Source organism: Phocoena sinus, chromosome 12 (assembly GCF_008692025.1).
Source record: "Phocoena sinus isolate mPhoSin1 chromosome 12, mPhoSin1.pri, whole genome shotgun sequence".
Taxonomy (NCBI): domain Eukaryota; kingdom Metazoa; phylum Chordata; class Mammalia; order Artiodactyla; family Phocoenidae; genus Phocoena; species Phocoena sinus.
Window position 1 is genome coordinate 33,221,482 of NC_045774.1, and position 15,158 is coordinate 33,236,639.

At 35.1% G+C, this 15,158-nt stretch overlaps 1 protein-coding gene across 1 annotated transcript in view; it reads right to left on the bottom strand.

Annotated features, from left to right (window-relative positions):
• Positions 1 to 15,158, bottom strand: part of LAMA2 (laminin subunit alpha 2) — a 613,890-nt gene that overhangs the window by 300,947 nt on the left and 297,785 nt on the right. Inside the window, 2 exon segments of the mRNA XM_032650802.1 lie at positions 4,294 to 4,467; positions 6,821 to 6,961. Of these exon segments, the coding sequence (XP_032506693.1) occupies positions 4,294 to 4,467; positions 6,821 to 6,961 (315 nt within the window).

Genomic DNA, 15,158 nt, shown 5'->3' on the forward strand with positions numbered 1-15,158 from the left:
CAAGAGTCATTTCTGAGCAATCTAACGAAAACTATTCTGTTGTTGTTAAAAATGTAGCATTGATCACAAGATATTTGTGAAGTTAGTTCCTTTTATGTAACAAGGCCTACCCTGTCCTGTAAATCTCAAACATCAATCTCCTTCAAATCCACAGCTTTAATTAGGGATCTTAGGGGTAGAACTGAAAGTCAAGCAAACACAGCAAATAAATACCAGAGATTACTTTTAGAACCAGATACTATTTTGTCTGCAGACTCATCATGTGCATCTTAAAAGCTAAACTATAGGTATTCTTGGCAACTACATGAAACAATTTAAAAGTTTCTCTAAGCTAGAAACAGAAAAAGATAGTATAATGTTGTAGAAAATGAGCATTGTTTTGTAAAGACCACATCACACAAGATTAATTTAATAACACTCGGGGAGAGATTTTCAAACCTTAATCGTAATGCGGGAACAGTAGATAGGCCAAGCCAGATTCTCAGGGAACTTTACGGATGGGAAGAGAATTGCTTTTGGAAGCTGCACTATCTATTTCAGACCACTAGGGTAACCTTAAGTAAATGACCTTTCAATGTTTCAACAGCACTTAGTTTCCTAAAGCAGTAAATTATTCCAACTCTGAAATACCCAAACTGTTTCTCAATAGCTGTAGCCTGTAGCAAATCAGCAGGACTCTTTGTCCTCTAGCTCTTTCATTCCTGCCTAGTTTCATGCTTAAACAACTGCCCTAAAACTAAGCATTAACATGTGTCAAGCATTTTGAAAATAAGCTGCTGCCTAGTAGAGCCCTGTGGGTGCCTGACTTAATTCTCTTTGAATATCTAGAATGGAGGAGGGCAGGGAATTAACACTCGATTGTGACAATTGTGCTAAATACTCACTCACATATGAGAAGACAAACATTTTCAAGATTGCTGTTGAGGAACTAACTCATAGTTGAGATTGTAATCCAGCAAGACCCTCTGGGGCCTTCTCCGGACAGACCCCTTCCCCCACGTCCTCTCCTGGTCTTTTGTTTGTAGAAAAACTGTAGGCTCCCAGGCCTCCCCTGAGTCACAAACCCTGGCTCAAGAATTAATGATTAAAAGGATGTGAACATGTGGTGAGAAAAATAGCAGTTGGGCCAGGAGAATTGGTGAGAATTTAAACAATCAATCAGCCATATGACAGTCACAGAATCTTTAGTTCCTCCCTGAAGCACCTAGATAACTGTATCTGATGCACATGTCCTGAGTTGTTTTACAGATGCTAAAACCCCCACCAAATGGAAGAAGTTAACTACTTAATGACCATAAGCATGTAGCCCCCAGACCTACTGAACCTGAAGATTGATAATGTTAAGCCCTGTGACACAACCCTGTTATCTCGCCATCAACCAATCAGAGAATTGTGCACAGGCTGATCACACACCAGGCAACTCCCCTCCATCACTTTGCCTTTAAAATCACTTCGAGGAGTTTGGGTCTTTTGAGCGTGAGCCACCCCATTCTCCTTGCTTGGCCCTGCGATAAACCTTCCTCAGCTCCAAACTCTGATGTGTTGGTTTGTTTGGCTTCACTGTGTGTTGGGCACAAAAACTTGCAATTGACAAGATCATGGAAATTTTTTAAATGGGTAGTATAAAAATGTGCTACCTTTTTCTAGGCCTCATCCACTATCCACATACATAACTATATTCACTTATGTACTCCTCATTAGTCCATAGAGGAACTGTAGTCAATAAAAGTGTTTCTTAAGATGAAAAGTCTTCCTTTGCTAAATTGGCTAGTGCTCTTGAGTTTAATTATGATCAGGCAGGTTTCTATGTTAGCAAAGTGTATCCCAAGTGAGAACAGCTTTATTATTTGGGGTTAGGTTGCCAAAAAAAAGGAAGACTGGCATGTGGCACCTTCATTGTAACAATATGTACAACACATCTCCCTTCTGTTATAAGGGACTTATAACCAAGTAACTTGGAAAATGTTTGAAAACTGGTTATATAAATATTTAGGAAAAGCTAATAGCATCTCATAAATATATACATTTTTTGACTTAGGAATTAACAATAAAAAGGCAGAGGAGGGATTATGTATCCACAGCCCCCTGGTCATGGATGTAAACAAAATTCTGTATTTAAGCAGATGTACTCGTTTCTTGATATACTATTTCTGTCAGATTCTGGCAATGGCTCTGATTCCTACAGCAATTACTGGTAAAGAACTTAGCCTCAACTATTTAGAAAAATGGCTTTACTGGATTTACAAACAAGGCCTTACAATTTTCCATTTCCTTAGCAAGATATTAAATCAACCAAGATAAGCATGTCATCATGACTGTAATTTATGTGATAGGACATGACAGTTAAGATGTACTGTGGTAATTTGTGAGAGTTGGCAGTATTATTGTAGTATCAAAAATTTATATGGTTCAGTTATTAAGGCAAATTGTTTCATTCATACTGAGATATCTGACTGTAAACCACAGAGGGATTTCACATTACATTAAAAAACGTCTTCCATATTCAAACAATTTGCACACCCTGTTATGATTATTTTGTTCACTGAATGGAAACTGAAGCACAGACAAGCACAGCTTTTTGATGTGAAAATGATCTGTGGGGGACATGAAGTACTTCGTTGTGGGTGGATATAAGAAGCAGTTCAGCCAGGATAAGGGAAGTTATCTTTGGGAACCAACAACTACGAACAGGATGTCCAAATCCTTTGCTCTGATGCTATTTAATATCGCTTTTGCTTGCTTTCCTTCTGTCAGTTTGATTTTCAGCCAACAGAAAGAAAAAGCATATGACCAAAGAAGAAATGATGGAAAATATGGTAAAGAATATTCTATTTAAAAACTATCTGTAAGTAAATTTCTCCATTGTAAGAAAAGTAAGACCTCTGAAACTCATCCAATGGCTCTTCTCTAAACTCCTCAGAGCAGTTAGAAAAAAGACAGTTTATGTATGTATTTATTTTTTTGGCAGTTTTAAGCTATAGACATTCAAGTCGTATGTGCTATTTTATTCCTGTCAGGGATTCAGGAAGTTCCTAAATAGAATAGGATAGAATGACTTCTTGTTGGAAAGGGCTTTGAAGTAAAAGTTTAATTGGATTTTATTACAGATAGAAAATTTTATGCAATATACACTGTCTCTTTAAAAATACATATTCAATGAAAATGTGTTTTATTCATTTACACATTTTTCATAATGCTATTCAGAAGCTTGTAAAAATAAGAAACAGGCCACGAATTAAAATGTTTTCAGTCAGCTAAAACCACTAGTTCCCATTCGCATGAACTAGTAAAAGGTTTTCTATCTCAATACTCACACGCCACTATTAATATATTTTAATTTATTTAATCAATGAAGATTTCTTCAAAAGTAATGCTATATTCTTACAGGTGAAAACTAGGCTTAAATAGCATCAACTTGCTAACGAAATTTTCTCGGACTGTCACAATTTCTGGGGTGATTAGCTGACTTAACTATTAGCTGAAAAGGTATTAAGTTCCACAGACCAAGCAAATATTCCCACTTAGAATTACTATATCAAATTTTGTTTCCAACAAATTGTTAAGCAAAATAAAATAAAATAAAATGGTAAAAGCCAAGGAACCTATCTAGATAAAGTTAATCCACAACAGGCTGGGGTCGGGGGTGGGGAAGCACCTGCATTTCTGAGATTGCTACATTTGTTTATCTGTGTGTGTTTTTATATGTGTGTGAGTCGGCTTGGAAACAAACATGTACTTTCAGTCTGGCACTTCTCTTAGGGTAGTTCTCTTCCTGAGCTCCAGGAAATATGGTGTTTATATCAGCTTCATGGCAAGCATTAAATTAGTTGTGTAATAAATTTCATTTCCAGTTAACATTCATCAGGCATGGTAGAAAAAGTAGCTCTCTTGAATATCAGTTTTGAAATGAAATAGAAACGGATGAGAAAAACTTCAGTAAGTATTGCACCATAGACAACTCTAGAAAAACAGCTATTTCAGGTAAACATAACACTGTCTCTTCCGATATCTATAATTTGTTTTGCAAAAAAATATCCTAGAGGCTTCATTAATTTATTTGTAGATTCAAAATGTTGACACAGAACAGCAACTATGTAGAGTTGTGAAGTAGGGATGCTGTGGCCCACGGGGCAGGGTGGAAATGTCCAACTTAATCTGATTCAGCTGTTTCCAGCAATTCAATACAGTATACATTTGATTTTATCTGTCTTTAAAGAAAGATTAAATAAAACCCATTATTCTTATTGACCAGTTAAAGCAAAGTAGCAAGAAGCAAGCACTGTCTGGACTTACTTTGTTTCCCAGATACAGAGCTGGCGCGCTCCAGTAGTAGCTCTGGGGCAGGGCTTGTCGGGCCTTCACGCTGCTGATGCTGATCTGCTGATGTGGATATAAGTCATCCGGCTGCGGAGTCACTCGAATGTGGCCAGAGATGTCAGTCAGATACCAGCCACTCATGTCTTGTATCTTAAAGAAAACACACAATCATCGTTACTTAGGAAAAGAAACCCCACCCACTTCTTTTCTCTTTCATATTCCTGTAGTGTTCATTTTATGAAAATTTAAAACGCAAGAACTATGAAAGTTTAGAAAAAATGAGAGTTGTGAATATCATTAAACTTATCAGAGGTACTCAACTTTAGGTACCAATTATTTTTTTGCTTGATGTTTCTAAGAGTTTGGATGGTATGATATAGTAACCTGCTTTTATTGATCCAATGTGCTTTTTTAAAATTATGATTATAAATACTTCTTTCTTAAAAATAGAAACTCATTCAAAACTACACATAATGTTATATAAATTATCAAATAGTTGAACTTTGATTATCATGTTTTTCATTCCACTAGTAATTTCCTGTTTCGTATAGAAAAAATTATTTCAAAAGGTGTTATGTATGTGTTTGTAAAGCAGAGGAAGAAAAAAGATATGAAAGGTAGCTTTTCATTTAATATTTCCTTCCTTTTCATATATTTAAATTTAAACTTTGAGGCTCAAGTGCATTTGAATCTACCAGCTCACAATACTGTACCTATTCCTTCCCATGAGGTTGGAAGCGTTGTAGGAACTCCTAGCCTAGATCCTTGGCCCAGAGAAGGGAGGAGCCTTTAAGGGGGAATTAGGGAATACATGATGATTTGCTTTTCCATGTTTATACTCCAGCCATGGGTGGACACACAGCTACAATTCAAAACCATCCAACCTCGTCAGGACAAAACACTGGATAGTGGGGTTTGTGGCTACCAGGTGCCCACTAGATGTGTATGAGCTGCTTGGTGCTGTAGGTGATGGGGAGCAGAATGGTAATGGTGATAATATGTGGATGAAATATTTTTAAAAATTTCTTCATGTAGAGGTCATTTGATTCTGCATCTCCCAAAGCTGTAGAATTGCTGGGACTGCCCTGGTCAAAGAAAGAGAGATTAAGTAAAAGCTTATGGGATAGCCACACTACAAGATACATATTACTTCCTTCTCTTCCCTTTCCAACAACATCATCAGACATTCTAAGACAGCCCAGTGAGATTCAGAGAAAGTTCTTTCCAGAAGACCTACTGAAATGCAAATATCAATGGACCTAGTTTCTGAAGAACAAGGCTGAGTTCTACCTCTGTTCCTCTGCTAAACATAAAACTTTAGTACATTAATGGAACAGTCTAGAGGGTGAGGTGCGACTCTACAAACAAAAGAAAGAAGTTAGACTAGATGTTCATATGTTGTTGGTTCTACATAATCTGCTCCAAAAGCTATGCATTTGATAAAGTATGTATAGATTCAAATTTAGGTATGAGAATACAATCAGAAACTACTCATAATATTTCAGACTTTAAAAGCAATACAGGCAGAGAAAATTTTCATAGTTGTGTTAAGGATTAGTTAGCTGACTGAAGTTGAAAGGCGAGAGTAGTGTTTGGAAGACAGTTTTATTAAAATAGTGATCTTTGTAAAAACCAACCCTAATCATAACAGTCTCCTGCTAAAATCCTCCAATGACTCTCCAAGGATAAGAACTCAACTTCTCAGTAAACTCAGCCCTATGTGGTACAGTTTCTCATTCACTCTGTAGGTTTCTCTTTCTTTCCCCAGCCTGTTTCCTGTTACTCTGTACTCCTAAGTGCTGCCACATAGGCTATTTGAAATTCCCAAAGGTCCTCTTTTATAAGGAGACAAATCACTGTCTGTGGAGGGTTGAAAAGGCAATGGGAGTAAGATGAGCAGTGAAGGTGGGAAGGGAAACATGTTTATGTTTATGGTAGAGGAAGAATATCCCAGTAACTACTAAACAGGTAATAATTTGAACTTTTTCAAATCAATTAAGAATGAAGGTATTGTTCAAATTCAGTGTCTCGTTTTAACGAAGAAAGGGCCCTGGCAACATCAAATCACGACTAAAGGCTGGTGGGTAATATGTACCATGTATATAGTTATTAAAGGAGTTTTTATTAATAGGTATCCCAAAAATACTGGTGAGTGAAATACATAATCCTTCATAGCACAATCTGATGTTTTCTCTGTTGAATCATCTGCCCTTGAGGCTAAAGCAACATTAATTCCGTTATTGCTTCACATAATAATCATGGACACCGGAAAGGCTAGTGTTGACTTATTCTAAGAGGTTCCAGTCTACACATCGGTACAAATAAAATCCTAAAGGCTTTGGTCAAAGAGGCACAACTAGCATTTGAAAGAAAATTCTATCACTTCTTCATGATAAGTTTAAGTAGAAGCTCACTACAAGAAAAAAATTAATTTCTTATAGAAGGAAAACAATAGCAAGAAGCCCCGTGGAGCAGCACATAGGATTCAAAGGCTGTTGCTTACATTGCCATAGGTCCAGTAGGAGCTCTGACATCTGTCTGAAACCCCTGAACAGAAACACTCATCACAACCTCTATGATTATCCTCTTGCAAATTGAAGAAGCCGAATTTGCAGCGACTACAATCTCCTCCTTCGACGTTTTCCTATAAATAGAGAGGTGGGTTAGCAACAGAGGTGCCCTTCAAAATGGAGCATTGTCTCTATTTCTGTTTATGAAAAATATAAGCTTTCTATTCTTCATTTTACCTCTTAGCCTTATTTAAAGTATAATGATATTTTAAAAAATCTTCTCAAAAGCTTCTTATTAAGTTATACGCTGTCCTAACCACACTGATGGGAAATAATTTGGATTCTAATCTACTGCAGTAAGTTACAATTTGATCTTCATCTCTGTCAAGGGTATGGAGTAAATGTCATGATAAATACAGCAATAAGTTAGACATTTGGTTTACTATTTACCGTTCTATGCTGTTGAAGTACTTCCTCTTAGGAACACATGATATATGATAAAAATAAAAGACATTAAGCTAATACATGGATGTAGAATCGAACATTGAAATTATACAGATGGTAAAATACTTTTCACTCCACATATGAAAAATCCATATATTTGAAGCAAGCATAAGAATCTGACAGGTAGAGGAACTGGGGCAGATAGTTATACTATTTCCCTGATGAGATCCAGTAGGAAGGGAGGAAAATTTTCCCTGGTTAATTTTCAGTGTTTCCTTTAACCCGTTGGTATAGCCAGTTAATCATATAGTACATTATGGGAAAAAATAGTTTTCATTCAGTGACTGCTCTCCAAATTGGTTTCATTAATCCTAGGCCCAATACACTGAAAAATTATTTGTTTATAGGTGGGATTCAAGCCAGGGAAAGCTGACTATACGATGAAAAGCTGGGAAGGGTGTAATCTCTCAACTTAAAGAATGGTTAATCTTGACTAATGTCTTCTCAATGAAAGTTCCCTGCTTTCCAGGAAACAGATTCTCAATATTCCCTACACACGAAATTGCTCCACATTTTTGCTCTTCCTTGAATTCCCTTATTACTTCAATTCTGAAGCTTTCCTTTTCCTTAGAGAACTAACTTCTCTCTCAAATGTGTTCCCATTGCCCTTTACACATTGCTCTATTCTAACGACAAAAATGTACTGCTGTATCTTCTAAGATTATTCTCTCCAGCTACATACCATAATCCGTTCAGGTAGAACCCTGTCTTACTTACCTCTATAGTACCAGAAAATGGCAGTGTTCCTGGTACAACACTGAGCACTAGCTTAATAAAACTTTATTAAGTTTAAATAAGTCTCTTGGTGGTCATATTTTTCACCTAGTAGATGTTTCATAAAAACATTTTTGAATAAAGCAAGATTGGTCAGAAGATGGGATAATAAAATCTGAGAACATGGGGGAAAGACAGAAGAGGGAAGAACAATAGAGAAAAAAATAGACAAATTTATAAAAAATAAACAAAAAAGTTCTCCTTGTATCCAATTTATTTGAAAGTAACTTCTGGGCTCAATTTCTATGAGTTATTTACCACCTTAACCATTTCTACATTGCCGGGAGCCTAAACAAAGAGGCATCTCTAGGCTCGTTTCATGTGTCAAACTTTAGCCTCCAAATATGTACACAGATTTAATGACTGCAATGATATTTTTGCTAGTTTTTGTTTCTAAGGTAAATTTCAGATTTTTTGAGATGGTAGATGTCAACAAAACTAATCAAACTAATTTCAGACCTAAGGTGACAAATAAATCCCCCAAACCCTGAAGTTGAGAGCATCTTCAGAAGAGTACACAGGCAGGAAAGATGAAACATATCTATAATCATAATTTAGTTTATCCTGTTGAAGACAGAGTACAGCTGTTCTGTACACTGTGTTCTTACGTGGTTGGTCTAATCTACTTTCATTTACTCTAATTTGAAAGCTTGGAATACCACTTTTCTGAGATTCAGACTGAGTTCAACAATTAGAAAGTTTTAGACATCAGTTACATTTTCTGTAACAACATTTTCGCCTGGCAATATGACCTTGAAAAGTAATGATTAAATAATAGCAATATTCAATTTAATTTAATAAACCGAAGCATCACATTAGGGTAGACATTCTAGGGACTATAAAGATGGGTGAGTCAAGGTCTCTGTTTTTACAAGCCAGCATCTGGAGTTGGGTAAAAAGATACATTTACAATCAACCTTAATGCAAGGTGGAATATGAAAAGGTCATCTCAGGGCTTCCCTGGTGGCGCAGTGGTTGAGAGTCCGCCTGCCGAGGCAGGGGACACGGGTTCGTGCCCTGGTCCGGGAAGTTCCCACATGCCGCGGAGCAGCTGGGCCCGTGAGCCATGGCCGCTGAGCCTGCGCATCAGAAGCCTGTGCTCTGCAACTGGAGAGGCCACAACAGTGAGAGGCCCGCGTACCGCACACACACACAAAAAAAGATCATCTCAGAAATAAAGTAAATTATGGCAACACAGAGGAGGAGGGGCTAGTTTCTGCTATGAAGGCTTGAGGAGGATTTATGAAAGAGTGGAATTTGACTTAAACTTTGGAGCATGGTTTAAAAATTCGACCTGTTGGAGGGGACAGAATAGAGGCCTATGTTAGTAAAGTATTAGGAATAAGAAATAATTCAAAGCTTAGTTTGACTTCTGGGGTTACTGGAGACTGAGTAAATAAGGCCAGTTATATGAGGACTCCATATCTACTTAATTGACCCCCAATAAAAACCCTGGACACCAAGACTTGGGTGAGTTCTCCTGGTTGGTAATACCTCATATGTGTTGTTACATACTGTCGCTGGGAGAATTATGTATGTATGATTTTACTGGGAGAGGATAACTGCAAGTTTGTGCTTGGCCTCTTCTTGATTCTTCCCTATGCACCTTTTGTCTTTGCTGATTTTAATCTGTATCCTTTTCACTTTAATAAACCACAAGTATAACAGCTTTTCAGAGTTCTGAATCCTTCTAGTGAATCATTGAAAATGAGTGTTGTCTTGGGTCCCCCAACACACCACCGTAAAGATAATAGGATGTCTACACCTATAAAAACAGGTTAGTTTTATTTTGTTTATTGTGATAAATCTTTGAGGCAAAATATTTTAGATCCTGCTACAGGTCCTCAAGCTAATCCTATACTCAATTCACTTCAACCCTCTTCACAAGCAATTATCAACTCATAAATTTGCAAAGACCTTATATAATATTGTATAGCATCCCAGCTTGAAGCCACCACTTTAAGTTTCTAGACTTCTACTTTTTCAGTCCTGAGTCTATACCATACCTTTTCTTTATTTCATACTTTCTCTAGCTCCTAATCAGATTGAGCTAGACTCATTCAGTTGAGAAGTTCTTGGTTCTGACTTTTCTCTAGCTCTACTACAGTTGAATATTAAGCCAACACTAAATAGTAAATATGGTAGATATAGTACCTATATGTGTGTCCTTATGGACTGGTTAAAGAGCCTCTTGAAACTGGTAGGAAAATGAAGAATCAGGGAGAACATCTTTTTAGCTCCCTAGCACTCTGCTTTCTGGACATGTATAGAATTAATTAGTTCTACTCCCTTTTTAGTTTTAGTTTTTTAGTTTTTAGTTTTAGTTTTCTAATCTCCCTTGAGAGAGTAATTTCTTATTGAAGGATTGTGTCTCCAGAGTTTTCTTTAAAAAGATACTAGTTTTAAAACAGTGATTACTAGAGGACATTACAGTTTGATATTTAATAAATTTTAGATTTTTAGAGTGGTACAATTCAAACACAGAAGCATGGTGTTCCAGGACTTTTATTGAACCTTCATAGAGACAGAGGTTCCCCACTTTCTAGTAGTTTGCTAATACATGTGATCTTGGAAGCTTGGGTCTCAATTCTTTTTATGGGTTCCCAGGTGCATAATTGCTTTTTCAAAACTTCTTTATGACCCATCAACAACTGTCATCCATGAAGCAACCCCTCATTGTATTCCTAATTTATTTTCAGCTTGATGGGTAAGTTTTATGGGTAAGTTCATTAAGCATTTTAATTTCCTTTGCTATCAATATCAAATTATTAATAAATGCTCTGTATATCACTTCTCACTGTTTTTTTATTCTCTGTAATTATTCATTCATCAAATCATAGCTGAGCTACTACATATAAGGCATTATATGAAATGCCAGAGGGAATATGAAAAATGCCCTCAAGACAATTATAGCAAAAGAAGTAAGAATGTGGACAAAGAAGTATAATATAAGGTACAAGGGAGTTACTGCCCTAAGAGGAGTATTGAGTACGTGCTCTGGATCTGACACCAGATTTATGACCAAAGTTCTCCAACCCCCTGAAGGAAGAATAACACAGAGAAGCCACAAGGCTGAAAGAAAAAGATGTATCCCAAGGTTTGATATGATAGGAGTAAAATAGGCTACTGCAGCATTGTTCTCTTTAACTAGAATGTTCACAGATGTAAGAATGTCTATTGTAGATCTTTTAAATCAATCAATCCAAACAGTAAAACCATCGTTTTTGTTCTTTTCTTGCCACTTATATTACTAAGATCTTCAAAGGCAAATACCTTATAATGTGTCACCATCCAACTCAGTCGCTAAAGCACAGATGTGAAAACAATTGATCCTGAATACCTAATGATGATGGTGAGAGTCCGTGACTTCTAGCCCAAATACTATCTTAGTCATTATGAGACTTCTCTTTCCTTTAGCTATTATTCTATCACTTCTTTGTACGGATCAACTTTAAAAAGAATTGTTAACATGTAATTTAATACAAATTTTAAAAGTTGCTTTAACTGCTTATCTAAACAAAATGGGGTCTAATCTATTCTCTCTCTCAGCATTTCAAATGGATAGCTCTTGTCAATCCAGTATATTTATTTTAATATTTTATTTATTTAGAGTTCAATAGTGATTCTAATTTACAAATTTAATGGTTATTTTTATACCTAAACCTATGAAATAGGTAATTTCCAGAAGGCTCCAGACTTAATTTCCAGAATGCTCAGACTTCCACTCTAGAGATTAACATTCCCTTATATGACCATATTTTCCTAAAAACAAATATTCTAGTTTTTTCATTTCTAAACCATTACTCCAGTTGGTTATATTAACAAAAATTAAACAGAACTAATGAGAGTTAATTATTTTTTCATTGTCAAATATTAATCCACATAATAAATATTTTTATTCTCTTATGTATCGTGATAATAAAAAGTGTCACTTCAGACCAGTGGTTCTCAACCTAGTTTTTATTATCTTATCCCTAAGGAGCCTCTTTAGTCATTTTTTTCATAATCATCTCCACCATGAAATTTTAATTCTACAGATATACTGCATGTGCTGATGTACTGTGTGAATATGTTTGCCTTATACTAAAATGGATATGATATTTTTGCCCCCAAGAACAAATTTTCATCCCCTTAGAGAGAAATATGTGCTTTATATACATATTTCTGTTGAACATATTTAGCTGAGTATCTAATTAGATATTTTGTGGCCTACTCTATAAAAAATATATGTAATAACTGTCCTTTTTGTCTTTAGTACTTTTTTTTTCCTAAAAACAAAGTTGAATTAGAAAAATCTGACTAGGTTCTTTTTTCTTGAAGTGACATATTGTTGGGTTGACATCAGTTTTATTTTTGCTATAGTTTCCTTAGCAGTTTCTCTCTTGAGAAATATAGTCACAATAGTTCCCCTGTATTCTTTCTTATGAAGCCACCTTCTTATAAATTAGGAACAACTTCAACAGTACATGTTTATCTGTGATTGTTAGCCAACTGGGAATTCTATTGACAAAGTTTCCAGGAATATCTCCACTGACATTTAAGTTATTTTTTGTGATAAGTGCTTCAGAAATTTTGCAGTCATGCTTGTTTATTGGGGTGTTTGTAGTCAATTACAGATTTTCCTGTTATGGCCTTCATTCTAATGTATCCTAGTATTAAAAGAAGTTAACAAAAGAAGGATAATTAGATAATTAGCATTATTTCTTGAGTGTTTACTCTTTAAATATACTGTTCCAAGGCTAAATAATAAATACTTGGTGGGTTAGAAAGAGAGAGAGAAGAAAATAAATGAAAATTTAGTTCTCACTTTTTACAACCTTAACTTTTAATATTAGAAAAAACAATATTTTTGAACTGTAACTGTTGCAAGAGACAAATTCTGGTATATACCTTTAATGCTAAAAATTTTACATCTATAATTTAGATTTTGGATCAAATATATAAATCGAATGCCTCTTGTAAAAATGCCCTGGGTTCGAGCCTAACAAGTTAAAGAGGTAATCATTCCTGTACATAAACGGAAAAGAGGAGGGAAACTCAAACCAATAAAAGTATTAGCACACACCATAAAAGTCCCATTGGGGAAAATAATGGAAACATCTCTACTTGTAAAAAACTATAAATAATCAAAAAATTAATCCAGCAGGTATTTATGATTATACTTTATATTTGCACAGGGCTTCAATGTTATAATTACACCTATTGAGAGCTGGGCAAGAAAGATTTAGTATCACTTTATGGATTAAGAAATATGAATCAGACAGTTTAAGTAACTGTCAAAGCTTCACACTTTTTTTAGTTTTCTCCTTTCCTTCTTTTTTATGTATGAGCCACTGTGTTATCCTCTTATTTTTTTAATGATGAAGAAAATATACAGAATTGATGTCATCACAGCGGTGCAGAAGACATTAAATGGATTGCAAATTGTGAAAAGATCATAAAGGAAAAGAAACAGGTGACAAGTGACTATGGCAGAACGATTTATACCGGGGGATAAAGGATAGCTTTGCTGAGAAGTGGAACTGAGCCTTGAAAAATGCCTAGTAAGCAAAGGGAAAAGGTCAGAGTGAGGGTTTCCCAGCAGTCTGAATGGAATCTGTAAAATTCCAGAGTTAGAAAGAGGTTGATGACTCAAGAAATTTAAGCAAGGCTGGAAGACAGTGGCTGAAGCTCAAGAATATTCTGGCGAGGTAAACCAAGGTCAGATCACATCATTTTGTGCGTCAGTAAGAACTTAATGTAAAGTGCAATAATAAACCCAAAGCAAAACAAGATGAAAATACAGATTTTGATTTCTAGTCTTTTACTTCACTGTTTATCTTTCCATTATGACTTTGATAAAAATAAAAGCACATGTTCCTACCTAGATCAATGTCTATTTATATTATTTACCAGAGCCTGCAATCCAACTGACTTTGGATACATAATACGATGCCAAACTTCAAAAGAGCCAATTTTTAGCATGTAGTACTTAAAATGAACAAATACCAAGAGTCAGAACAGTATTTACATTTACTTGATTTGTCATATATCTGAGATTGTCTTCTCTCTTGTAATTTACCAGAAGAGAGAGGAATTTTCAAAATTTTAATAATGCATAACAATTAGTAAATATTTTTGCGTTGCATTGTTTTCATATTTTGAAATATAATTAGGATGGGGTGCTCAGTAATATCATTATCTAAAGAAGGATATAACAGAAAATCTTATGTGTAGAGGTAATAGTATTTGACAGTGTATTAAGTGAGAAATTTTGTTCACCTCTTTTTAAATCAGGAAATCCTTTTTTTCCTTCAATTAGAGAAAGTTTAAATCTGGAATTATTTTAAAGCATTAGAAAAGTACATATAATATGATAATTATCCACTACCCGCAACCTAGAGGCAAAAAATATGAATGTTTTCCCAAGTGTGCTTCAGTTATATTTTTAAAGAAATAAAACTTAAGCACATTTGAATCTCACTTCTCTCACTGCGCTTCTATCCTATTCCTTTCCCTCTTTCTCTAGAGTTAACTATTATTCTGAAATTAGTACACATAATATCAGTGTATTTAAATTTTTAAAATTTATTTTTGTGTGCTCACAGAATGTTTTATGTTTTACAACTTTACATAAATGATAACATAATGGCATTTTTTTCCTTCACTTCACCTGAAATTTATCAGTGTTTTTACACATAAGACCTATTTCACTCACTCGAGTTGTTTCTTGTACCAGATTACATGAATATATTATAATTTATTTTTTCTTCTTTATGGATATTTAGATTTTTCCTAATTTTCATTATAACAAGTAGGTCTATGTTGAACATCTTGTACATGCTTTTATACATGTTTATATAAGATTCTTTTGGGGTAAACATCTAGATATTGAGTTGCTGGCTGACAGGTTTTTAATATCTTTAATGATACTAGATAATGCCATATTGGCCTCCTAAGTAGTGGTACTAATTCATCCTAATAACAGCATTTCCATTTCTCCAGATTTTCACCAGCACTTGATATTAGCAGCTATCTCCCCATTTTAAATATTACTTTATGGTCTTCAATAAT